Source organism: Heteronotia binoei, chromosome 12 (assembly GCF_032191835.1).
Source record: "Heteronotia binoei isolate CCM8104 ecotype False Entrance Well chromosome 12, APGP_CSIRO_Hbin_v1, whole genome shotgun sequence".
NCBI lineage: Eukaryota > Metazoa > Chordata > Lepidosauria > Squamata > Gekkonidae > Heteronotia > Heteronotia binoei.
Genome location: NC_083234.1, coordinates 5,493,876 through 5,521,068, shown reverse-complemented (window position 1 = coordinate 5,521,068; position 27,193 = coordinate 5,493,876). Strand labels below are relative to the sequence as shown.

General features: G+C 49.5%; 2 protein-coding genes and 1 non-coding gene across 3 annotated transcripts in view; 2 read left to right on the top strand and 1 right to left on the bottom strand.

Annotated features, from left to right (window-relative positions):
- The first annotated feature begins 8,212 nt into the window (after positions 1-8,212).
- On the top strand, positions 8,213-8,287 carry TRNAS-GGA (transfer RNA serine (anticodon GGA)). Its single transcript has one exon. It is a non-coding gene; the product is annotated as a tRNA-Ser (tRNA).
- Positions 8,288-16,780: 8,493 nt separating this feature from the next.
- Positions 16,781-17,518, top strand: CLDN25 (claudin 25). Its single transcript, XM_060251221.1, has one exon. It carries the CDS (start codon positions 16,829-16,831, stop codon positions 17,516-17,518), a length of 690 nt encoding a protein of 229 aa, XP_060107204.1. The 5' UTR covers positions 16,781-16,828.
- Positions 17,519-22,968: 5,450 nt separating this feature from the next.
- Positions 22,969-27,193, bottom strand: part of USP28 (ubiquitin specific peptidase 28) — a 57,054-nt gene continuing 52,829 nt past the window's right edge. The window contains exon 26 of the mRNA XM_060250512.1: positions 22,969-24,418. Within this exon, the coding sequence (XP_060106495.1) occupies positions 24,243-24,418 (176 nt within the window). The 3' untranslated portion in view covers positions 22,969-24,242. The remainder of the gene's footprint in view (positions 24,419-27,193) is intronic.

The window sequence follows — 27,193 nt, the reverse complement described above, 5'->3', positions numbered from 1 at the left end:
GAAGTGCCATGAAGGGCAAGCCCTAGGCCCTGCCCGGAGCCTCTGAGGGGACCGACACTCTGCTGCGACCGACCGGGGAGGGCCAGCAGGCGGGAGCTCCAGGGGGACGGAGAGAGAGGGATTTGCCGCTGACCGGATCCAGCCCTGGCCGCATGCTCCATCAGAGAGATGAGGTAAGCGCCCCACTTCTCGCCGGCCAGAAGGCAGAGGGAAGTCGGCCATGTTAGGAACCAGATGGGCCTGTGCTGTCGTCTCATTAGATCTATATATTATATTATAGGTTGCCAGCTCCAGTCTTGGAAATTCCTGGAGATGATGGAGACTACGGGGTGCAGAATTTGTGGAAGGGAGCAACCTCCATGGGTTATAATGGCATACAGTCCACCCTACAAAGTAGCCATTTTCTCCAGGTAAATTGCTCTCTGTGGTCTGGAGATCAGCTGTGTTCCCAGATCTCATAAGACACGTTGGATCAGGCCACGGCCCATTCAGTCCAACAATCTGTGTCACACAGCAACCAAAAAACCAGGTGCCATCAGGAGGTCCACCAGTGGGGCCAGGACACTAGAAGCCCTCCCACTGTTGCCCCCCAAGCACCAAAGATACAGAACATCACTGCCCCAGACATAAGAACATAAGAGAAGCCATGTTGGGTCAGGCCAGTGGCCCATCCAGTCCAACACTCTGTAACACAGTGGCCAAAAAACCCAGGCGCCATCAGGAGGTCCACCAGTGGGGCCAGGACACTAGAAGTCCTCCCACTGTGCCTTCCCAAGCACCAAGAATACAGAGCATCACTGCCCCAGACATAGAACATAAGAGAAGCCGTTGGGTCAGGCCAGTGGCCCATCCAGTCCAACACTCTGTAACACAGTGGCCAAAAAACCCAGGCGCCATCAGGAGGTCCACCAGTGGGGCCAGGACACAAGAAGCCCTCCCACTGTTGCCCCCCCCCCCCAGCACCAAGAATACAGAGCATCACTGCCCCAGACAGAGAGTTCCAACAATACGCTGTGGCTAAGAGCCACTGATGGACCTCTGCTCCACATGCTTATCCATTTCCCTCTTGAAGCTGGCTATGCTTGTAGCCGCTGCCACCTCCTGTGGCAGTGAATTTCATGTGTTCATCACCCTTTGGGTGAAGAAGGGCTTCCTTTGATCCGTTCTAACCCAACTGCTCAGCAGTTTCATTGAACACCCACGAGTTCTCGTATTGTGAAAAAGGATAGAAGTCCTTCTTTCTCTACCTTCTCCATCCCATGCAGAATCTTGTAAACCTTTATCATGTCACCCCTCAGTCGACATTTCTCCAAGCTAAAGAGTCCCGATCGCTTTAACCTTTAGGGTTTGTAGAATCTTTCGGGCTCAAGTGCCGTGTTCTACTGGAGAAAGTTTTCCTTCCAGACGTTTCGTTCTCAGCTGCGGAGAACATCCTCAGTGGCGTTGCAGCCGGAGCAGGCGCTCTGACCTTCTTGGCTGCTGTGCGTTGAGTGGGCTTTAACCTTTCTTTATTTTGTAACCTTTCTCCAGACCAATGTTCCCTCGAAAATGTGGAGTCTTGTGAGCAAAAATTCTGCTTTGTGAGCTCCTGGCATTAAAGTTGTGAGCTCCTGCATCAATTATTGTGTTTCGGGGCCTTTTTTTTTCTGAGCTGAGACAAAAATGGGTGAGCTGGAGGCGAAAAAATTGTGAGCTAGCTCACACTAACTCAGCTTAGAGGGAACACTGCTCCAGAGCCCACCGTGGGTTGCCCGGTCTCACCCCCTGGCTATCGGGGGATTACCCCCCCCCCGGAAATTGGCAGCCCACCTGGGAGCAGTGAAGAAAGCTGTGTGAAGAGGGAACATCCCAAGAAGAGATTCAGCCCTTGGCAGGCCAATGAGAATGGGACCTCTGTGCTCAGTGCATAGCCACCCACCCAGCAGGCCTCACGATGTATCTCTTCACGGGGAGGAGGGAGCACGGAAGCAGCACCAGCCGCTTCCTGAAGACAGGACCTACGGCACAGCAATGGCTGCTCCTTGCAAAATCATCCCTGCCCTAGAAAAATAAGGCTTTAGTCCCACACATCCCTGCTGCCGTGGGCAGAGCGGTCTTCTTATCTAGGCAGGCTCCTCCTTGTGGTTGGGAAAGAGGGTCGGCCTCAGAGGTTGGCTTCGCTGGGCAGCTGCCATGGCCCAAGAAGAACCTCAGGAGGGCCTACAAGCCCACCTTTGACCTGTGCAGGTGCAGCCCCTCTTTCTTGCTGAGCGGTTCCTCAGTGGAACAGGCTTCCTCGGGAGGTGGTGGGCTCTCCTTCCTTGGAGGTTTTTCAACAGAGGCTAGATGGCCATCTGACAGCAATGAAGATCCTGTGAATTTAGGGGGAGGTGTTTGTGAGTTTCCTGCATTGTGCAGGCGGTTGGACTAGATGACCCTGGAGATCCCTTCCAACTCTATGATTCTAGGATTAGGAAGACCTTCCTGACCGTTAGAGCAATTCCTCAGTGGAACAGGCTTCCTCCTTGGGAGGTGGTGGGCTCTCCTTCCTTGGAGGTTTTGAAACAGAGGCTAGATGGCCATCTGACAGCGATGAAGATCCTGTGAATTTAGGGGGAGGTGCTTGTGAGTTTCCTACATTGTGCAGGCGGTTGGACTAGATGATCCTGAAGGTCCCTTCCAGCTCTAGGATTCTAGGATTAGGAAGACCTTCCTGACTGTTAGAGCAATTCCTCAGTGGAACAGGCTTCCTCCTTGGGAGGTGGTGGGCTCTCCTTCCTTGCAGGTTTTTAAACAGAGGCTAGATGGCCATCTGACAGCAATGAAGATCCTGTGAATTTAGGGGGAGGTGTTTGTGAGTTTAGAGTGGTTCCTCAGTGGAACAGGCTTCCTCCTTGGGAGGTGGTGGGCTCTCCTTCCTTGGAGGTTTTTCAACAGAGGCTAGATGGCCATCTGACAGCAATGGAGATCCTGTGGATTTAAGGGAAGGTGTTTGTGAGTTTCCTGCCTTGTGCAGGGGATTGGGCTAGATGACTGTGGAGCTCCCTTCCAACTTTATGATTCTGTGAACTGGAGATTCTCACAGAGGATGTCAGGAAGGTCTTGGTAGATCAGAGAAGATCTTTGTAAGGTAGGAAACGTGTCTAAGCTTCACAGTCACTGAAGGGAGCTTTGATTCCTGAAAGCCTATAACTCAGGGGTGGCCAAACTGTGGCTCGGGAGCCACATGTGGCTCTTTCACACATATTGTGTGGCTCTCAGAGCCCCCCTCTGCCTCATTAGCCCCCTTTGCCTCATTAGCCAGCTCTCTTTAAATCAAGCTCGAAGCTAAGCCAGCTGGTGGCTTGGAGAATTATTTAAAATTGCTTTCTTTCTACCTCTCACAAGAACATAAGAGAAGCCATGTTGGATCAGGCCAATGGCCCATCCAGTCCAACACTCTGTGTCACACAGTGGCCAAAGAAAACAGGCTCCCTCAGGAGGTCCATAAGTGGGGCCAGGACACTAGAAGCCCTTCCACTGTGCCCACCTCCCAAGCACAAGAATACAGAGCATCACTGCCCCAGACAGAGAGTTCCAACAATAAGCTGTGGCTAAGAGCCACTGACGGACCTCTGCTCCATATGCTTATCCAATCCCCTCTTGAAGCCGGCTATGCTTGTAGCCACCACCACCTCCTGTCCAGTGAATTCCACATGTTAATCACCCTCCCTCTCCCATCTTCCTTCCTTCCTTCCTTCCTTCCTACAGACATCTGAGGTTCATGTCTTGTGGCTCTCAAACATCTGACATATATTCTACGTGGCTCTTATGTTAAGCAAGTTTGGCCACCTCTGCTATACACCAAAACCTTGTTGGTCTCAAACATGTGACTGGCCTTAAGTCCGTCACTTATTCAGATTGTGTCTGGCATTTGAAATTTATTTATTTTCTACCTTGCAGAACTCAAGGCGACTTACAACGCAACTAAAACAACCATCACACAAAATGCACAGAAGACCACAATTTAAAGTCACAATTAGGACTGTCAATCAATTTTTCTTTCTTTCTTTTTTTTTTTAAAGAACGAACGAAGTCCAATACAGTCCTAAATAAAGCCATCTCCAGCTGCCTCCTAAGGATTTAAATAGGCCAGGTGCACCTCCCTGGGGGGTTCTATAGTTGTAGGCAGTTGTGCTTTTTCTACACACAAAAAAGCCCAGCATGAACTCATTTGCATATTAGGCCACACCCCCTGATGCCACGCCAGCTGGAACTGCGATTCAGAGTGGAGGGCGGGATGTAAATCCAATATCATCATCGTCTTCAATATCCACAACCGTGCAAGGATTTGTCAACCGGTTTATCGTTTCCAGTTTTTCATTCACTGACCGTCATTTACCAACTCTAGTCAAAGTGCCGAAGACAACCTGAGGGAGTGTCATTGACTCAGCACCAGTCCAGAGCAGGACTTGAGCTTAAGGTGAGACCTAGGGGTCTCCCACTTTTACAAATGAATCTGCAGCTGGCAGAGATCGGCTCCCTGGGAGAAAATGGCTGCTTTGAGGGGTGGGCTCTAGGGCATTGTACCTTGCTGAGGCCCCTCCCCTCCCCAAACCCCACCCTCTTCTGGCTCCACCCCCAAAGTCTCCAGGTATTTTCCAACACACACCTGGCAGCCCTATTTGAGCTTGCCCCCCCACCTCAGTCCACCGGAACTCTCTGGTGACCTTTCGAAGACCCCACCTTAAAGCCCTCCTGCCGCTTACATGCTTGCCTTCTGGGCAGGCAGCGGAAGGGATTTCCCAGCTCTAATTGGGATTTCCGTTGCCTGGGATTTCCTCCTCTCTAACACAAGCCACTGGGGCTGCCCCTTTCTTCCTAGAGATCTCGTATTGCTAGGAAACCAAATGGCTGCCAGACCCTAAAAACGTGCCTGAACCCTGAGCATTCAGGAGACTTATGCAACTCTCCCCCCACCACCAGGGTTGCCAATCCCCAGGTGGGGGCAGGGGATCCCCCAGTTTGGAGGCCCTCCCCCCCACTTCAGGGTCATCAGAAAGCAGGAGCGGGGAGGGAAATGTCTGCTGGACACTCCATTATTCCCTATGGAGACTTATTCCCATAGGAAATAATGGATAATTGATCCACGGGTATCTGGGGGTCTGAGGGGGCTGCTTTTTGAGGTAAAGGCACCGAATTTTCAGTATAGCATCCAGTGCCTCTCCCCGAAATACCCTCCAAGTTTCAAAAAGATTGGACCAGGGGGTCCAATTCTGTGAGCCCCCAAAGAAGGTGCCCCTATCCTTCATTATTTCCTATGGAAGGAAGGCATTTAAAAGGTGTTCAGTTGTGCTTGTCACACCCTTGCTCCTGGCTCCACCCACAAAAGTCCCCAGATATTTCTTGAATTGAACTTGGCAACCCTACCCACCCCCCGCCCCCCCACAAACACACACCTCCGCAACCCAGGAGATTTCAGATGGCTTGGTTTGAATAGCCTTAAGGGGCTCTGAGTGCATAAAAGCTAATGCATGGGCAAAGGGAGATGGCTGTGGAAAGCGGCAAGCAGTATTTAAACTGAACTCCATGCCAGGGAGGGGAAGGTAGCTGCAAAAATAGCAACAGTTAACCTGTGCTTTATAAATAGCTGCTTAGCCTGACTCAAACAGCTCGAGTTTATTAACACCCGCAGGAGCCTTTAAGTGCTTAGACAGGCACGACTGCCAGAATTCAGGTAAAGGGAAGGGAAGGGAGGGTGTCCCTTCGTCACCTTTAAAAAATATATGTTGCAAAGTTCCTGATTTGTTTCTTTTTCTAAACCGTTGATGAGGGAAAGAGTGTTAAAAAGGATTGCACAAATCTGTGGTGGAAAAACTCAGCACAAGGAACCAAAACGGAGCAGAAAAATAAAGATTCCAGAATTTCATTTTGCACAATGGAAGAAAAGACGTGGAAACTGGGATCTAATAGCTGAAACCAGGCCTTTTTTTGTTGAAAAGGCCCAGCAGGAACTCATTTGCATATTAGGCCACACAGCCCTGGCATCACCCTTGTTTCACACAGGGCTTTTTATGTAGAAAAATCTCATTTGCATATTAGGCCACACAGCCCTGGCATCACCCTTGTTTCACACAGGGCTTTTTATGTAGAAAAATCTCATTTGCATATTAGGCCACACAGCCCTGGCATCACCCTTGTTTCACACAGGGCTTTTTATGTAGAAAAATCTCATTTGCATATTAGGCCACACGCCCCTGGCATCACCCTTGTTTCACACAGGGCTTTTTATGTAGAAAAATCTCATTTGCATATTAGGCCACACACCCCTGGTATCACCCTTGTTTCACACAGGGCTTTTTATGTAGAAAAATCTCATTTGCATATTAGGCCACACACCCCGATGCCAAGCCAGCCGGAACTGCATTCCCGTATGTCCCTTCTCAAAAAAAGCCCCGGCTAAAACAATCAAGCTGCACAATTTGGTACCATCACAAGATTACATTCCCAGCTCCTAAATTTGAAGGACCAAAGCACAGATTTTGCATTCCCTAATTTGTAAGCAGGTTACCACAAGGTCATCAAGAGGATCTAGAGATCAGTTGTAATTTCAGGAGATCTCCAGGCCCTACTGGAGTCTGAAAAGTTTTTAGCACTCTCCTCCCATCCCGCCCCTCCTACCCACAACTCCACGTTATGAAGATCTTGGTGTCTCAGTTCCCCCTCTCCTGTTCTACATTGATCAGTGTTGTTGTTTTTAATATTCCTCTCTTACCTTCAAGATCTGCATTTAGGTTCTTCAAGTGGGGTTGCCGACCTGAGCCCTGCCTAAACGAGGTTGCCACCTCCAGGCTGCGAAATATTTCATTCATTCATTCATTCATTCATTCGATTTCTATCCCACCCTCCCCAGACGACATAAGAATTTCTAACAATCAACCAACTTTAAAAAAAAAAAATCATTCTTAAAACCACCATAAACGATAGCAAGATGACATTCTAAAAGTATCGTAACATCCCAGCTCTGACTGATCCTTAGGTTCCCAATGGAAGAAGAAGACAACTGCAGATTTATACCCCGCCCTTCTTACACTCTCCTATGTCTTCTCCCCCCCACAACAGACACCCCGTGAGGTGGGTGGGGCTGAGAGGGCTCTCACAGCAGCTGCCCTTTCAAGGACAACTCCTGTGATAGCTATGGCTAACCCAAGGCCATTCCAGTAGCTATAAGTGGAAGAGAGGGGAATCAAACCCGGTTCTCCCAGATAACACTACACCAGTACACCAAACTGACTCTCCAAAGAAGAGAAAGGAGGGAAACAAAAAACTTCACCAAAACAACTAAATTAAGAACCTGGAAGGTTAAATAAATACAGAGCTGAGGGCCGATTCTCTCTTCCGCCCCATCTATTTTTGCCTCCTTCCTTCCTGTCTTGCGGCTCTCAAACGTCCAGTGTTTATTCTCTGTGGCTTTTACGTTTATGTGACACAGAAACATATAAATGATGCAGTTATCAAAAAGACATGTATTTATTACCTGATAATTTTAAAATGGTTGTGGGCCTCAATACAAAATAGTCCAACTTTAGCCTGAATATAAAACAAAATCTGTAAAATGTACACAAGTGAAACCTAATGCGATCTAACTGGTCGTCTTCAGTGGTCATGCATATTACAATTATATTACAATAATAATATAGTTAATCACAGAGCTTTTTTGTAGCAAGAACTCCTTTGCATATTAGGCCACGCCTTCTGGTGTAACCAATCTTCCAAGAGCTTACAGGGCTCTTCTTACAGGGCGTACTGTAAGCCCTTGGAGGATTGGCTACATCGGGGGGGCGTTGCCTAGTATGCAAAGGAGTTCCTGCTACAAAAAAAAGCCCCTGGTTAATCAATGCAGAACCAAAACAGAGTTTTATAGTTGTAATCAATGATGTCATCACCTGGGTGGTGTTCCTCAAAAGCAACTCAGAGTCAATGTACCATATTGCTATGTACCATTACCGTACATTGACTCTGAATTGCTTTTTGAGACTTGTATCTTCTGGATCAAAATATAATTGAATATGATTGAAACACCACCCAGGATTACGACACAAAGCGGTATGATAATACACCTATGCCTTACCCCTATGCCTTACATCGTTGATTATAACTATGAAACTCCTTTGATTATCTATTTGCATTATTATTTCAATGTTGAGCTTAATTGTATGAGCTATGCCAGGGTTGGCCAAGCTGCAGCTTCAGGGGACGGATGGTGGCTCAGTGGTAGAGCATCTGCTTGGAAAGCAGAAGGTCCCAGGTTCAATCCCTGGCATCTCCAACTAAAAAGGGCCCAGACAAATAGGTGTGAGTCAGTATTGTCTTCTCAGACAACCTCTGCCAGAGCTATGACTGACCCAAGGCCATTCCAGTAGGTGCAAGTGGAGGAGTGGGGAATCAAACCCGGTTCTCACAGATAAGAGTCTGCACACTTAACCACTACACCAAAGAAGATGGTGATGATATTGGATTTATATCCCACTCCGAATCTCAGAGCGGCTTACAATCTCCTTTATCTTCCTCCCCCACAACAAACACCCTGTGAGGTGGGTGGGGCTGAAAGGGCTCTCACAGCAGCTGCCCTTTCAAGGACAACCTCTGCCAGAGCTATGGCTGATCCAAGCCATGCCAGCAGGTGCAATTGGAGGAGTGGGGAATCCAACCCGGTTCTCCCAGATAAGAGAGCTATGGCTGACCCAAGGCCATTCCAGTGGCTGCAAGTGGAGGAGTGGGGAATCAAACCCGGTTCTCCCAGATAAGAGTCTGCACACTTAACCACTACACCAAAGATGATGATGATGATATTGGATTTATATCCCACTCCGAATCTCAGAGCGGCTTACAATCTCCTTTATCTTCCTCCCCCACAACAAACACCCTGTGAGGTGGGTGGGGCTGAAAGGGCTCTCACAGCAGCTGCCCTTTCAAGGACAACCTCTGCCAGAGCTATGGCTGATCCAAGCCATGCCAGCAGATGCAATTGGAGGAGTGAAGAATCAAACCCGGTTCTCCCAGATAAGAGAGCTCTGGCTGACCCAAGGCCATTCCAGCGGCTGCAAGTGGAGGAGTGGGGAATCAAACCTGGTTCTCCCAGATAAGAGAGCTCTGGCTGACCCAAGGCCATTCCAGCAGCTGCAAGTGGAGAAGTGGGGAATCCAACCCGGTTCTCCCAGATAAGAGTCTGCACACTTAACCACTACACCAAACTGGCTCTCCATTTGATCTTTGCCATTTGATCCTAACTTTGTATCAGTTTACACTCTTAACCCACCAATTCTTAACCACCAGTATGCTGATGACACCCAGCTCTGTTGATGGATGGCAGACTGTCTTCCTCCCCTGAACAGCTGTCGGAGGCGTTAGAAGCCGTGGCTGGGTGGCTACAGCAGAATCGTCTGAAGTTAAATCCGACTAAGACGGAGGCCCTGTACCTGAATTGAGGGGGGCGGGGTTCGTGCATCCAGCTCCCAGCCCTGGGCAATGCCGCTTTGGTACCGGCCCATCAGGTGAAGAGTCTGGGAGTGATTCTGGATGCCTCCCTCTCCGTGGAGGTCCAGGTCACAACAGCTGCATGGTCTGCCTTCCTCCATCTATGGCAGACCAGGCAACTAGCACCATACCTATCCTCCCAAGATCTGGCTACAGTGATCCATGCAATGGTGACTTCCAGGCTGGACTACTGTAACTCGCTCTACGCTGGCTTGCCCCTGAAACTGATCCAGAAGCTGCAGTGGGTGCAGAATGCGGCAACTCGCCTGCTGACTGCATCACCTATACATTAGAATACAGCTGGCACTCCGCGACCTCCACTGGCTGCCTATACAGTACCGGATCCATTTCAAGGTGTTAGTTCTGACTTTTAAAGCCTTATGTGACCTGGGACCAACATACCTGCGGGACCGTCTCCTTCCATATACGCCCCGGAGGTTGCTTCGTTCGGCCTCCCAAGATTTTCTGATGGCTCCTGCCCCAAGGGATGCCCGTCTTGCCTCTACCAGGGCCAGGACTTTTGCGGTCCTGGCCCAGACCTGGTGGAATCAGTTCCCTGTGGAGATCCTGCAGGGTGACATGAGAGAGGTTTACAAGATTAAGCACAGGATAGAGAAAGTAGAGAAAGTACTTTTCTCCCTTTCTCACAATACAAGAACTCGTGGGCATTCGTTGAAATTGCTGAGCAGTTGGGAGGTACTTCTTCACCCAAAGGGTGATTAACATGTGGAATTCACTGCCACAGGAGGTGGTGACGGCTACAAGCATAGCCAGCTTCAAGAGGGGGTTAGATAAAAATATGGAGCAGAGGTCCATCAGTGGCTATTAGCCACAGTGTGTGTGTGTGTGTGTGTGTATATATAATTTTTTTGGCCACTGTGTGACACCGAAGTGTTGGACTGGATGGGCCATTAGCCTGATCCAACAGAGCTTCTCTTATGTTCTTATGTGACACAGAGTGTTGGACTGGATGGGCCATTGGCCTGATCCAACAGGCTTCTCTTATGTTCTTATGTGACACAGAATGTTGGACTGGATGGGCCACTGGCCTGATCCAACAGGGCTTCTCTTATGTTCTTATGTGACACAGAGTGTTGGACTGGATGGGCCATTGGCCTGATCCAACAGGGCTTCTCTGATGTTCTTATGTGACACAGAATGTTGGACTGGATGGGCCACTGGCCTGATCCAACAGGGCTTCTCTTATGTTCTTATGTGACACAGAGTGTTGGACTGGATGGGCCATTGGCCTGATCCAACAGGGCTTCTCTGATGTTCTTATGTGACACAGAATGTTGGACTGGATGGGCCACTGGCCTGATCCAACAGGGCTTCTCTTATGTTCTTATGTGACACAGAGTGTTGGACTGGATGGGCCATTGGCCTGATCCAACAGGGCTTCTCTGATGTTCTTATGTGACACAGAGTGTTGGACTGGATGGGCCATTGGCCTGATCCAACAGGGCTTCTCTTATGTTCTTATGTGACACAGAGTGTTGGACTGGAGGGGCCATTGGCCTGATCCAACATGGCTTCTCTTATGTTCTTATCCGGCCCCTACCTGGCTTGCTGGCCTTTTGTTGGGCCTGCAAAATGGAGCTGTTCCGGGGTGGTTTGCCCTTGCCTTCCCCAGTCATCTCCACTTCTCCCCCAGCAAGCTGGGGACTCATTTTACCGACCTCAGAAGGATGGAAGGCTGAGTCAACCTGGAGCCGGCTACCTGAAAACCCAGCTTCCGCCGAGGATCGAAGTCAGGTTGTGAGCAGAGCTTAGGACCGCAGTACTGCAGCTTTAACACTCTGCGCCACGGGGCTCTTCAGAGAGAAGGGCGGGGTATAAATCTGCAACCTTCTTCTTCTTCTATGATACAAGGGTGTTGCAGATTGGGGGAGTGGGCCCAGCTGAAAGAGCGAATTTGCATTTCATCGAAGGTGAATTTGATCTCATGGCTGAGAAGAAATTGGAGCCAGGGACTTCCTTGTTCAGGGCACAACACACCCTGGGTTGGGAAACTTTGTGAGCTCCTAGCAGATTATATTGGAATGGCAGCCTGTCCACCACACTCTCTCTGTCCTCACAGCAACTGACATTAAGCAAACGTCTCCACGTCGCCCAAAAAACCACTTCAGATAATGACTCTGCCTCGTGCCGAGGAACGGACCACCTCAGTGGGGAAAAGCTCCTAGTATTACTAGCTCTAAGTTAGGAAATAGCTGGAGATTTGGGGGCGGATCCTGGGAACAATGGGTTTTGGGGACAGGAGGGACCTCGGAAGTGTATCTTGCTGTAGTATCCACCCTCCAAAGCAGCCATTTTATCCAGGGGACATGATCATGGCCACCTGGAGATCAATGGTAATAGCAGGAGGTTTGCAGGTGCTACCTGGAGGTTGGCAACCCTCTCACTTGGCCCTTGAAGGAAACTGCTGCTACCGGCTCAAGTCCCCTCCAAACCTTTGTCTCCTGAGCTCAAGGACTGGCAGGTATACAAGGCCAGGGGGATTTCCCAGGTAGAACACCTGCTTCGCATGCCGACAAAGGCCAAGAGCCCAGGAACTCAGGTGTCACCAGTTAGTATTAACTGCCAGGATCTGAATGCGGCGAGAAAGGAAAAGATTAGCTGATCCTGCCTGAATAGATGAAGTTGCACCATTGCGGTTTTATTTGATTCTTTTACTGGTTTTTTTCTGTTTTGATGCTGCTTGTTGTTTATTGTGTATTTTATGTTGCTGGCCGCCTCCAGTCTTCGTAGAACGGGCGGGATATAAATCGATTGTAACAAATAAAGGGCAATTGGTGATGAGCGAGCCCTTTGCCTTTGCCAGTCGGAGCGGACAAAGTCTCAGTAGAAGGCAGCTTCATTCATACTCTGCAGAGGAGAGATTTCATTCAGATGTGCTCACCCATTTTCTTATTTCTTTACATCATGCAGCAGAGAAGAGCCCAGAAGCACACAGGAGAGATGCTGGAACTTGTCTCGAACTTGGAAATGCAGAGATGTGCCAGCCTGGAGCCCATTTAATCACCAAATAAATTGCTGGGGAGGGGGGGGTGGAAGGTCGCACCCACATCCCACACCCACACTTCTTCTTTGCCAATCTGTACACGGGAGGGTGAGGGGCAGGAGGCTAGAAAGCGGCCGTTGAAAGGGGCCATCCTGCAGCAGTTGTAATGGGGTGGGGGAGGGAACACATTCCAGCAACAGTGAAGAAAATTTCCCCTGCATTTGTGAGATGGCAGCCAGCACAGTGCAAGGGCGAGAGCGTCAGGCTAGCTTCTGGGAGAGCCAGATTATAACACCAGGTTTGAATCCTCTGCCGGTTGACCTGGGGCCACTCCTGGACTCGGACTAGCCTACCTCATTGGGTTGTTGTGACAATAAAACAGAGGAGCAGAAAACAATGTTCTCCCCGGTGAGAAGAAAAGCGGGACTAAAAGTAAATAAATGCACAATATTGTTAGTGAGAGCGGCCTATGGCACACCAAAAAGGCAGCCATGATGGGGGAGGTGGGGAAATATTTCTTGTGTAGGTATTGCAAAAAGATGACAAAGGTCATTCGGTGTAATCGCCATGACTTCCCCACCTAAGGTTGCCAGTTTTGGGATGAGGAATACCTGGAGATTTTGGGAGTGGAGCCTGAAAAGGGTGAGGATAGAATGCCAGTTTACCTTCTGAGGAAGCCATTTTTTTCCAGAGGATATCTATTTTCCAGAGAACATGATCTCAGAGAGCCAGTTTGGTGTAGTGGTTAAGTGTGTGGACTCTTATCTGGGAGAACCAGGTTTGATCCCCCATTCCCCCACATGCACCTGCTGGAATGGCCTTGGGTCAGCCATAGCTCTCGCAGAGTTCTCCTTGAAAGGGCAGCTTCTGTGAGAGCTCTCTCAGCCTCATCCACCTCACAGGGTGTCTGTTGTGGGGGAAAAAGATAAAGGCGATTGTAAGCCACTCTGAGTCTTCTATTGCCTGTAGATCAGCTGAAATCCAAAGAGATCTCCAGCCACCGCCTGGAAGTTGGCAACCCTAATCCCACCCCATGCAGTAGCAAAAAGGATAATGGGGTCAATGGTGGTTTCCTGCAATAACCTACTGCACCCCACCTGGAGGATTCTCGTGCATTCGCGCTAAAGGTAAAGGCAGTCCCCTGTGCAAGCACCGGTCATTTCCGACTCTGGGGTAATGTTGCATAACAATGTTTTCACAGCAGACTTTTTACGGGGTGGTTTGCCATTGCCTTCCCCAGTCACCTACGCTTTCCCCCCAGCAAGCTGGGTCCTCATTTTGCTGACCTCGGAAGGATGGAAGGCTGAGTCAACCTCGAGCCGGCTACCTGAAAACCCAGCTTCCGCCGGGAATCGAACTCAGGTCGCGAGCAGAGCTTAGGAATGCAGCAGTGCAGCTTTAGCACTCTGCGTGCACCGCTACCAAGCTCCCAAAAGCTACCTGAGCGGGTGGCGTGCGACCGAGAGCCGTGGCAACGTCCACCTGCCCATTATGCCGATTGCACAAGCCGTCCTCTGCTGGGCAGCCTTCTCCAGCCACACCTTGAGCAAACCGGGTGCATCCCCTCAGAGCTCCAAGTGGACATTTCAGCAAGAGCAGCAGGTGCAGGCGCTTTCTCAAGACGACTTGCACAACGGTGTGCCTGGCTGGCAGCCAGCCCTTGGGAACTGACGGGTGCCAGTCCTGAGGTCAGAGCGGAGGATGGAGGAGTCTGGATGAAGTAAGTTTCGAGGGCCCTGACGGAAAACATGATTGTGGTCTGCGTTTTCCCAGGCAGCCGCCAGCCGGTGTCTGGGAAAGGAGAAGAGGGACACAGGACGTCATCTAGCAGAGCCTTAGATTTTGGCAACTACAGGTCACCCTTTCCATGGCACTCCTCTCTTCTTGGGAATTTATGACAGCGGCGGCGGCAGCACCTTGCTTTTCGCTTGCACCATTCCTCCACCCGTTCATCTCCTTCCACAATGATCTTCCTTTCTTGGTTCGCTACAGAGAATCCAGTGCTTCAGCTGCCTAGATCTGAATGGGAACAACAGAGCAGAGAACACTGGTCCATTTGGCTAAGGAGGTCAACTTGCTCAGTTTGGTGTAGTGGTTAAGTGTGCAGACTCTTATCTGGGAGAACCGGGTTTGATTCCCCACTTCTCCACTTGCAGCTGCTGGAATGGCCTTGGGTCAGCCATAGCTCTGGCAGAGGTTGTCCTTGAAAGGGTGGTTGAAAGAGCCAGTTTGGTGTTGTGGTTAAATGTGCAGACTCTTATCTGGGAGAACCGGGTTTGATTCCCCACTTCTCCACTTGCACCTGCTGGAATGGCCTTGGCTCAGCCATAGCTCTGGCAGAGGTTGTCCTTGAAAGGGTGGTTGAAAGAGCCAGTTTGGTGTTGTGGTCAAGTGTGCAGACTCTTATCTGGGAGAACCGGGTTTGGTTCCCCACTCCTCCACTTGCACCTGCTAGCATGGCCTTGGGTCAGCCATAGCTCTGGCAGAGGTTGTCCTTGAAAGGGCAGCTGCTGTGAGAGCTCTCTCAGCCCCACCCACTTCAGAGTGTCTGTTGTGGGGGAGGAAGGGGAAGGAGATTGGGAGCCTCTCTGAGACTCTCGGAGTGGAGGGCGGGATATAAATCCAATATCTTCATCTACCTCACAGGGTGTCTGTTGTGGGGGGAGGAAGGGAAAGGAGATTGTGAGCCGCTCTGAGACTCTCGGAGTGGAGGGTGGGATATATATTCAATATCTTCATCTACCTCACAGGGTGTCTGCTGTGGGGGAGGAAGGGAAAGGAGATTGTGAGCCGCTCTGAGACTCTCGGAGTGGAGGGCAGGATATATATTCAATATCTTCATCTACCTCACAGGGTGTCTGTTGTGGGGGGAGGAAGGGAAAGGAGATTGTGAGCCGCTCTGAGACTCTTCGGAGTGGAGGGCGGGATATAAATCCAATATCTTCATCTACCTCACAGGGTGTCTGTTGTGCGGGAGGAAGGGAAAGGAGATTGTGAGCCACTCTGAGACTCTTCGGAGTGGAGGGCGGGATATAAATCCAATATCTTCATCTACCTCACAGGGTGTCTGTTGTGGGGGAGGAAGGGAAAGGAGATTGTGAGCCGCTCTGAGACTCTTCGGAGTGGAGGGCGGGATATAAATCCAATATCTTCATCTACCTCATAGGGTGTCTGTTGTGGGGGAGGAAGGGAAAGGAGATTGTGAGCCGCTCTGAGACTCTTCGGAGTGGAAGGCGGGATATAAATCCAATATCTTCATCTTCCTCACAGGGTGTCTGTTGTGGGGGAGGAAGGGAAAGGAGATTGTGAGCCGCTCTGAGACTCTTCGGAGTGGAGGGCGGGATATAAATCCAATATCTTCATCTACCTCATAGGGTGTCTGTTGTGGGGGAGGAAGGGAAAGGAGATTGTGAGCCGCTCTGAGACTCTTCGGAGTGGAAGGCGGGATATAAATCCAATATCTTCATCTTCCTCACAGGGTGTCTGTTGTGGGGGAGGAAGGGAAAGGAGATTGTGAGCCGCTCTGAGACTCTTCGGAGTGGAGGGCGGGATATAAATCCAGTATCTTCTTCTTCTTCAGGCAGAAAGCACTGGAGGCGGCTTTTTTTGGGGGGGGGGGGGCTTTGATTCTCACACAAGCCTTGTTGCAAAGCGCCTTTGGGCTGCCATAACGATCAAGGAGCAGAAGGCTCGCTCCCCTTTTTGATGTTGGACTGGCTTTTGATGTTTGCCATGCTGTACTTTTTATTTTCATGCCAATGAAAGTATTTGGATTGGATTCTCTTCCCTGTCATGCTGACAGGTGTGCCCGGGAGTCTACGGGAAGACAGAAAGCAACTACCATCCTCAGGATATTGGGAGTTTCACGCTGCATGTTCAGCAGCATTATATAATCGACACAAAACATATAATCTGCGCTGTGGTTTAGTGGCTCCGTTTTGGAAGTTTCTGCATCTGCCACATTCATGCCCAGTCATGTGCTGGGAAAGGGTGAGCCAACAGCTCCGATCTGATGAGCCCAGAAACTTGTGTCCTTCGTGCCCAGGAAGGATTTCCAGCTGCGTCAGCCTCGGCAGTTTACAAAAGAAGAGCCAAACTAACACAACATGAAAAAGGATCCTGGCTACGCCCAGAAATTAGAGTCATTAGCTTCGATTCCTCCCCCTGCACAGCTGTGGCAAAAGCCAGCCTCAAATCAAAGAAGCTTCGCCGGTACCTGCCGCGCATTCACGCTCCCCTAAAGGGACGGCTGCAGCGCTCTTCTCAGCAAAGCCTCAAGGCTACCTCCAGGGACGAGGTGCGCCGTTGACACACTCCAGGTACTTGAACATGGCTTGGCCTCCCAGGGCCAGAGCTCAGCTGGGTGGAATCCTTCTCGCCTTCTTCGGGTGGGTCTCGTCTTGCGTGACAACCGTCGTGCCTCTCTGGAAAAACTTGACCTTGGACTTAAACCAGCTGGAAGTGTGGAACATGGGCCTGTGGCACGCTTGTGTCATTCAAGACGAGGGCGCCACGGAGTGCAAGGCCTACGACTCTCTGCTGGCCCTGCCCCTCGTATTTAGACTAGCTAGGATTTTAATGGTCACTGCCAACATCCTGGGATTTCTTGCGTTCTTCCTGTGTCTTTGGGGGCTGAGCTGTCTGAAGACCGTGAACAAAAACATGGACGTGAAAAGACAGCTCGGGGTGGCTGGGGGAATCTTCTTCTGCCTCTCCGGCATAGCCACCCTGGTGCCCATCTCCTGGGTTGCCTACAACACAGTACAGGAATTCTGGGATGCAACGGTGCCCGAGATTGTTCCAAGGTGGGAATTTGGGGACGCTTTGTTCTTGGGTTGGTTTGCTGGTTTTTTCCTTCTCGTCGGTGGGCTCCTTTTTATCTGCTCCACTTGTCTGCAGGAGGCTGAAGAACCACCCCAGCCACTGCCCGCCTATCCTTGGCAGGAAGCACCGAATGGACCCAGGCTGCAAAATCGGCATCGGTACACAGCAACCAAAAATGCTGACCTTGTCATCTGAGCTCTATGAGCTGCACCGGTTCTAGCAAAGATTGGAGACTGTTGGAATGCTTTCTACTTAGGTCACCGAGCTGTGCTTCTGAATCCTTCAAGGAGGCTGAAACAGATCCTTTGTTTGGAAATCTGTGCCCTGGAGCAAGAAGATGGTGCTATTACGCAGGGTTTTCAGCCATTAGCAGGATTGTCTGTACCATCCAAAGGAACATAAACATGAACTCTAAAGAGGAAAGGTACGGCCAGGCACTGCAGAGAATTTCACATATGATTTGGGGCCAAAGTAGGGGTGGATCCATTGTCAAGAGCCAGGTATCAAATTCAGCAGGTATTGCCAGAGCTTAAAAGGCGATTAAGTACTTTTAAAAAACTGAGCTCTATGTTTGCTTTTCACAAGACGTGGATTAAAAACTCGCTGCTTAAGGCCCGCTGGCAACAATTAAGGGATGCAAAATAAAACGGGCTTCCATCTGGAACTGCTGCCGTTCACTCACTTGGGCTGCGTTCAAACATCGCAATAAACCATGATTTGATCAAACCCGAGTTAGCGATGCAGTCTAAATGCAGGCGGGTCAACAAATTTAGGATGTGGTGGTGTTGTTGTTCAGTCGCACAGTTGAGTCTGACTCTTTGCAACCCCATTGACAAAGTTACGTCAGGCCCTCCTGTCTTCCACCATCCTCCAAAGTCTGCTCAAATTCATGTTACATCAGTAATGCTGTCCAGCCATCTCATCTTTTGCCATCTCCTTCTTCTTTTGCCTTCTGTCTTTCCCAGCATCAGGGTCTTCTCCAGGGAGTGCTCCCTTCTCATTTGGTGGCCAAAGTATTTGAGCTTCAGCTTCTGACCTTCCAGGGAACAGTCTGGGTTGATTTCCCTTAGGACTGACTGATTTGATCTTCTTGCAGTCCAAGGGACTCTCAAGATTCTTCTCCAGGATGTGTTAGTCGATACCAAATTGGGGTTTGAAGCTAAATTTGTACCTAGCCAGTCAACCGCAGCTTGCTCTGACTGGTTTGTGGTGACATCTGAATTCAAACACGGTCCTCTACTCTACTGCAACCACCTGGCCACAAAGTTGGGAGGATATCCGCCCTTCTGGGAAGAAAGAAACAGACAAGCCAGGATTCGTAAGTATCTGAGTGCATATTAAGTTAACTTGGAATCAGATGTCATCAGCAAATCAAAAGCATTCCAGTGTTTCTTACCCTGTCCCCCCAACTTTTTCAAAGTCTGATTTGTGGCAACTTAAAAAAAAAATAACGAAAACAAATCTGCCACTGTAGAAAAGAACAAGTGTCCAGTAGCACCTTAGAATTGGAAGGGAACCCCAGGGTCATCTACTCCAACCCCCTCCAGAATGCAGGACACTCACAACCTCTCCCCTACATCCCCCAGTGACACCTGCTTCCATGCCCAAAAGATGGCAACCCCCCCCCCCTCCAGGATCCCTGGAGAATTGCTGCCAGACCTCAAGATGGTGAACAGCATTTCTTGGGGCACGAGAACTAAATCCTGATGCAACCCATCCTGTCCTCCTTCTCATGATCTGCCTAATTCACAGAATCAGCGTTGCTGTCAGATGACCATCTAGCTCTGTTAATAACCTCCAGTGAAAGAGCCCACCAGCTCCCAAGGAAGCCTGTTCCACTGAGGAACTGCTGTGTCGGGAAGTTCTTCCTAACATTTAGTCGAAAGCTCTTCTGATTTAATTTCAACTTGTTGGTTCTGGAACAACCTTCTGGGGCAACAGAAAACAACTCCACACCATCTTCTATAGGACAGCCCTTCAAGTACTTTAAGATGGTGACCATATCACCTCTCAGTCATCTCTTCAGGGTAAACATACCCAGCTCCTTCAGCCTTTCCTAACACCAAGACCCCTAGCTCCTTTTCAACAGACTACTGCCAAGACAAGTCTTCCATCCTATAAGTATGCGTTGGATTTTTCCTACTTAAATGCAGAACTTTACATTTATCCCTGTTAGAATTCACTTTATTTGTTTTAGCCCAGTTTTCCAGCCTGTCAAAATAGCCCTGTATCCTGACTCTGTCTTCTACTGTATTTGCTACCCCTCCCAATTCCGTATCATCTGCAAAGTTTAATAAGCATTCCCTCGATTCCTTCATCCAAATCGTTTATGAAGATGTTGAACAAAATAAGTACCACGCCAGATCCATGAGGCACTCCACCTGTCACTCCTCTCCACTTTAAGAACTAGCAAAATTTGTGGCAGTGTATGAACTTCCATGCGTTACTGCTCACTTCTTCAGATATCTGAAGCAGTGACTCACGAACGCCCACATACCCTGCCACAGATTTTGTTAGCCTTTAAGGGACTCCTAGACTCTGGCTCTTTTCTGTCGCTACAGAAAGACCAACATGGCTATCCATCTTCATCTACCATTGGAGTGCTCGATTGTCTCCCGTGGCTAAAGCACTACTGAGATTTCTCAGGGCTACTGCCCCTTTTTAAAATGTCTTTATTTTCTTGTGCTTCCCACAAGGGAAACCCAGAAGTGAAGCCAGTTTCTCCCACAAAGTGAAAAGCAGAATGGAGTCTTTTCTCACCCCCCCCCCCACCCCAAACAGACCACCATGCCGATTAACTTTATAGGCCTGTAAACGGTGAGCGTGGCTGCAAAGAGAACAGGAGGCAAGCTGTTCTGTCATCTCAAGGAATCAAAAGGAAACGTCTACGTTCTCTCAGGAGTCAACAAAGGTCCCATTTCATGCTGGGAAGCCTTGCCTAGGAGGCTGGCTGGGCCTGGACTTTTATGGGGATTTTAACGTTGGATGAAGTGCCAGGCGCTCTAGTTTTAATTCTGTTTTACAGCCCTTTGCAGGCAAAGATTAGTGGAAAGAGCACCCTCCTGCGAAGGCAGCCTGAGGCTTCCCAAAAGCATCCAAGTCCTAAGCCTGACTAAACAGAAGACCGGCCTCCCGTGTTCTGCAATCACAACTACACAGAGGGGTCCCTCTCTGCTGGCCATCGCGACTCAGTCAATGTGAACGTCTTGAAAGGCAACGGAGAGGCCATTCTGTTGTCCCCCCCTTGAGAGGCGGTGAGAAGATGCGTGGCTCTGGTTTCAAATACTGCAAAAGCAGACCTGGGAAGAAACATTAGCATAAGCTTTTATAAACCTGTGCTCTGCTCATCAACAGCTTCCCTTGGACAGCTTTCCAGGGAAGGCTGGATTGTATGTTTAACCTCATGAACATATGAAGCTGCCTTATACTGAATCAGACCCTGGGTCCATCAAAGTCAGTCTTGTCTACTCAGACTGGCAGTGGCTCTCCAGGGTCTCAAGCTGAGGTTTTTCTCACCTATTTGCCTGGACCCTTTTAGTTGGAGATGCCAGGGATTGAACCTGGGACCTTCTGCTTCCCAAGCAGATGCTCTACCACTGAGCCACCGTCCCTCCCCCGTGATATTTGGATGTTCTGTTGGTTTAGGGCGGAGGTTCTCCTTTCTCCCGAGTAATTGGTGCAAAACACGACATGAGTGCTTGGCCAGTTAACATACTCAAAACCAAGCCAGAGCATTAAGAGCCCCCTTTACACAGCAATTCACAAGTGAGGACCGCCCAAAGCATCCTGGGAAAGACAAACCATTTTGGCCCCTCGACACTCACTGTAGCACCGCTGTGAGCACAGTGCCCCTCCCCCCACAAGCTGACTCACCAGTTCCCCAGATGGGAAGACCTGGCCCCACTGGTGGACATCCTGATGGCACCTGGGGTTTTTTGGCCACTGTGTGACAGAGTGTTGGATTGGATGGGCCATTGGCCTGATCCAACATGGCTTCTCTTATGTTCTTATGTGACACAGAGTGTTGGACTGGATGGGCCACTGGCCTGATCCAACATAGCTTCTCTTATGTTCTTATGTCACACAGAGTGTTGGATTGGATGGGCCATTGGCCTGATCCAACATGCCTTCTCTTATGTTCTTATGTGACGCAGAGTGTTGGACTGGATGGGCCATTGGCCTGATCCAACAGGGCTTCTGTTATGTTCTTATGTGACACAGAGTGTTGGACTGGATGGGCCACTGGCCTGATCCAACAGGGCTTCTCTTATGTTCTTATGTCACACAGAGTGTTGGATTGGATGGGCCATTGGCCTGATCCAACATGGCTTCTCTTATGTTCTTATGTGACACAGAGTGTTGGACTGGATGGGCCAATGGCCTGATCCAACAGGGCTTCTCTTATGTTCTTATGTCTGGGGTAGTGATGCTCTGTATTCTTGGTGCTGGGGGGGGGGGGAACAGTAGGAGAGCTTCTAGTGCCTTGGCCCCACTGGTGGACCTCCTGATGGCACCTGGGGTTTTTTGGCCACTGTGTGACAGAGTATTGGACTGGAAGGGCCACTGGCCTGATCCAACAGGGCTTCTCTTATGTTCTTATGTCTGGGGCAGTGATGCTCTGTATTCTTTTATAAACCTATGCTCTGCGCATCAACAGCTTCCCTTGGACAGCTTTCCAGGGAAGGCTGGTGCTTGGGGTACACAATGGGAGGGCTTCTAGTAGTCCTGGCCCCACTGGTGGACATCCTGATGGCACCTGGGTTTTTTGGCCACTGTGTGACACAGAGTGTTAGACTGGATGGGCCATTGGCCTGATCCAACATGGCTTCTCTTATGTTCCCATGTCTGGGGCAGTGATACTCTGTATTCTTGGTGCTTGGAGAGGGCACAGTGGGGGGGAGGTTCTAGTAGTCCTGGCCCCACTGGTGGGCCTCCTGATGGCACCTGGGGTTTTTGGCCACTGTGTGACACAGAGTGTTAGACTGGATGGGCCATTGGCCTGATCCAACATGGCTTCTCTTCTGTTCTTAAGACCACCAGTGCCCTGCCACAAACATCAGGCCCGTTTTCTCAAGCACAAGGGCTGAAAAGATTCATCTGTTCCTACAACAGCAGGCAGGGGTTTTGTAGAAAAAAACAGGTGGTGGAGCTCATCCAGGGATTGTTATGCAGCTGCACCTACTACCGTAGTCAATGGGCAAGGTGGGGAGGAAGAGGAGGAACCCTCAGAAAGGGTCAGGAGTTTTGCTCCTGCTGGATTCAAGGCCCGGCAGCAGCTGTTCTGACTTGGAGGGACCAAGCTGGCTGGACCTCGTCAGACCTTAGAAGCCTAACGGGGTCAGCCCTGGTTCCTGCTCGAGTGGGAGACTGCCAAGGAAGTCCAGGGTTGCAACATAGAGGCAGGCGATGGCAAACCGCCTCTGAACACATCTGGCCTTGGAAAAGTCGGCTGCAACCTGACAACACTTTCTGCAGCCACAACAGCAGGCAGGCCCCGCCAAAGGCTTCTGGATGGGAATGCAACCGATACTATAGCCCCTAGGTTTAATCAAGGTTTCAAGCAAGCCTCAGGCAGTACCTCTTCCCCCAGCCCATCCACCGATTTCTGGGCTCGGGCCTCAGAACCAAAGCAAAGCACTTCAGTGTTTAAATAAGGCAACAAAATATTTATTGCAACTTATAATTACCTAAAAGGCTTATCAAATACAATGGCTTCCATTGACACCCTGATTTGTCAGTATTCCAATAAAATGAAGGCCATTTAAAAACAGACAGGCAGATGCTTTCCTTCAGAATGTGTGGACTGTTTAAAAAAAAAAAAGGGGGGGGGGGCTCGTCTTGGACTTCAACACACCGTGCATCTCAGATGCCACCCTGGTCATTAAATGCTGTGACTAGCGCTGAAGGAAATATTTTGCCAGGGAAATGGGCAGTTTTCTTCTGAGCGGAGGCTTTCCACCTCGACTCCCTGCAGTGGAACGACTTCAGTGCTTTTGCCAGTGCAGTCTCGGAGCTGTGGCTGATTCCCCTGGGGCAACCAAGCACTACGTTCGGCTAGCAGCGCTTGGTTTAAACACTCACTGACGCAGGTAGCCAGTCACGATGCACACTCAGTGCCTCCACTGCTCGCCACGCAGGTGGCCAGTTCCATCTTCATGCTGCCTAAGTTCTGTTAAATCAAACGCAGGCAGCGCTTCCAATTCTATTCTACAGTGTTTGAACTCCCCCTTGAAAAAGAATTATTGATGAACATCCCGCCCCATGACTTTTGCAGAAAATAAGGGAGACCCAAGTCCTGTTCTAACGTCACTGAGCATCAATAACTTACACAAGGCAAATCACAAGGAGAAAGCTTTCCCCCGTTCCACATGCGCCCCACCTCTGACTGTGCACACGCCACATGCGCTGGCCCAGCTGCAGGCGGAGTCCACAGGCCCCCCGTCTAATGTTTCAGTCAGGCACCGTGTTCATATGCGAACGGCGCATGCTAAACCAGCTAGTGAACGTGCCAAGTTCAATGAAATGCGGCGGAGTGCGTGTGGAATGCTTACAGGGGAGTAAGTACTTATGGTCTACACTGTGCACAAATGAAATGAAATAAAAATTGGGCAATGTAGTGTGTACGATATTTCATTTAAAATTTAAAATTTGCACAGCGCCTCTACGTTCTTGTTGGGAGTAAAAAAAGGCAAAATGCTGTTCTAGGCAAACGCATGCTGTGAAATGTCAGTGCCTGCCCTCACTTAGTGCACGTTTAAAAGAAAAAGCACCACAGTCTTTTCAGCGCTTTCCTAGGCAAATGATCAGTTCCGTTCCGATGAGAGTCGTCCAGACGGATGTCCTTCCTTCCCCCTCCCTGCATGATCCTGCAGACGAGGGCAGCGGCTGAGCTTCGGGATCTGCGGCCTCCAGGGGAGATTTAGTTGACAGTCACAGTGGAGGCCCTGTGGATGGACTCCATCACGGCTGCAAACCGGCTGCAGAGGTCGTAGGGCGAGTTGGGCCGGATCTTGGGCGGCTCTTTCAGAACGACTCCCTCTGCGGAGCAGTCCAGCAGACGGGGCAGCAATTCACCCAACTTCAGCTGCAAGTCTTCTACAAAAGGAAAGAACACGCCCAACAATTAGGAAGGGAAGGACGGTCTGAAACTAACTAGCTTCATGGTCTGTGCTGTCGTCGCTGGCTGAGACCTCCCGCTCTGAAGTGAAAGCAGCAGGCCCCGTGCGCAGCTTGCCACCGCTGATGTGCTAGGGACAGCAGTAGCTGTGAACCTGGTAACTCGTTGACAGCTCTTCAAGAGCAAGGGAGGGTTTGTCCACACCGTTCACTTGATGCTGTTCACCCTCTACTGGTTGAAGTGAGCAACATCCATTAACTCCATTTACCACACACAAGAACGCAACAGGAACTCCACTGAATTAGGAGACTGGACCAGCACATCTAGTCCAGCAGCTGCTTCACACAGAAGCCAACAAGTTGCCCTGGAGGGAGGGGCAAAAAACAGGAAATGGAGGCCAACAACTTCCCCTGATGTTGTGGTATTCAGAGCCTCTGAATACCGAGGTTCCCTGTAGTCATTATTGGCTAATAGCCGCTGATGGACCTCTCCTCCATGAGCCTGCCTGAATTCATCATAAGGATATCTATGCTCGTGGCCTATGGCCCTCACTGGCAGTAAGTTCCTCAGCTTAACTACTCACTGAATAAAGAAACATTTATTTTTGTCTGCACTGAATCTATTACCCACCAACACCACTGGGTGGCTAAGTTCCAGTATAATGATGGAGGCAAAGACGGTCTCTCTTAACCACTTTTTCTTCACCTCCGTTGCAAGTTTATAAATATGTATCATGAGCCCCCCCCCCTATTTGTCTCTTTTCTAAACTGAGAAGTCCAAGACTCTTTAGCCTTTTCTCAAAGTGCAGATGCACCAACCCATCAATCATTTCAGTTGTCCTTCCTATGCTTTTTCCAGTTCTGTCCTCTTCTATATTTTTTCCCCAGCTCTACAATATCCTTTTTGAGATACAGTGGCTGTAATTGTGCACAATATTTCATCTTCTTTGTGTGTGTGTGCGCCAACCACAGGGTTTTTAGTGCAAGAAACGTCCAGAGATGGTTTGCCCTTGCTTGCCTCTGCGTAGCAACCCTGACATTTCGTGGTGGTCTCCCATCCAAATAGTAGCCAGGGCTGACCCTGTTCAGCTTCCAAGATATGCTGAGATCTGGCCCACCTGGGCCATCCAGGGCACAGCCATGCTGGAGACTGAACCTGCGGGGCCTTCTGAGACCAAAGCACGTGTTCGACCACTGAGCCGTGACCCTTCCTGCTTCACCTTAGCTTGATATAAAAGCATTACAGTATTGGCTGTTTTATTCCCACTCTCTTTCCTAATAATCTCCAGCATGTAGTTGGCCTTCTTTGCCATTGAGCTGAGTTAGAGCCAATATAACCCCAAGATCTTTCTTTCCTTCTCCATCTCTGCCAGTTCAGACCCCACCAGAAAGCACTGAATGAATGCTGGGAATTATTAGGAAGGGAATTGAAAACAAATCTGCCAGTATCATGTCCCTGTATAAATTGATGGCGCGGTCTCATTTGGAATACTGTGTACAATTCTGGTCACCGCACTTCAAAAAGGATATTATAGCATTGAAAAAAGTCCAGAAAAGGGCAACTAGAATGATGAAAGGTTTAGAACACTTTCCCTACGAAGAAAGGTTAAAATGCTTGGGGCTCTCTAGCTTGCAGAAATGTCGACTGCGGGGTGATATGATAGAGGTTTACAAGATTATGCATGGGATGGAGAAAGTAGAGAAAGAAGTGCTTTCTCCCTTTCTCACAATACAAGAACTTGTGGGCATTCAATGAAATTGCTGAGCAGTCAGGTTAGAATGGATAAAAGGAAGTACTTCTTCACCCAAAGAGTGATTAACATGTGGAATTTCCTGCCACAGGAGGTGGTGGCGGCTACAAGCATAGCCAGCTTCAAGAAGGAATTGGGTAAAAATATGGAGCAGACATAAGAACATAAGAGAAGCCATGTTGGATCAGGCCAATGGCCCATCCAGTCCAACACTCTGTGTCACACAGTGCAAAAAATTTTATATATACACACACACTGTGGCTAACAGCCACTGATGGACCTGTGCTCCATATTTTTATCTAAACCCCTCTAGAAGGTGGTTATGCTTGTGGCCGCCGCCACCACCTCCTGTGGCAGTGAATTCCACATGTTAATCACCCTTTGGGTGAAGAAGTACTTCCTTTTATCCATTTTAACCTGTCTGCTCAGCAATTTCATCGAATGCCCATGAGTTCTTGTATTGTGAGCAAGGGAGAAAAGGACTTCTTTCTCTACTTTCTCCATCCCATGCATTATCTTGTAAACCTCTATCATGTCACCCCGCAGTCGACGCTTCTCCAAGCTAAAGAGCCCCAAGCGTTTCAACCTTTCTTCATAGGGAAAGTGTTCCAGCCCTTTAATCATTCTAGTTGCCCTTTTCTGGACTTTCTCCAATGCTATAATATCCTTTTTGAGGTGCGGCGACCAGAACTGCACACAGTACTCCAAATGAGACCGCCCCATCGATTTATACAGGGGCACAAATCAGTGGGTTCCTGATCAAATCAAGCTGAACTCTCCCCTAGAAGCTAAAACGACTGAACTGAGACTATCGTACATTGGCACATCATGAGAAGACAGTCGCCGGAAAAGACAATAATGCTGGGCAAATTTGAAGGCAATAGGAAAAAGAAAGACCCAACTTGGGATGGATTGGTTCAATCAAGGCAGCCCCAGCCTTCATTTTGCAAGACCTCAGCAAGGCTGTTAACGATGTTCTGAAGGTCATTATATCATGGGGTTG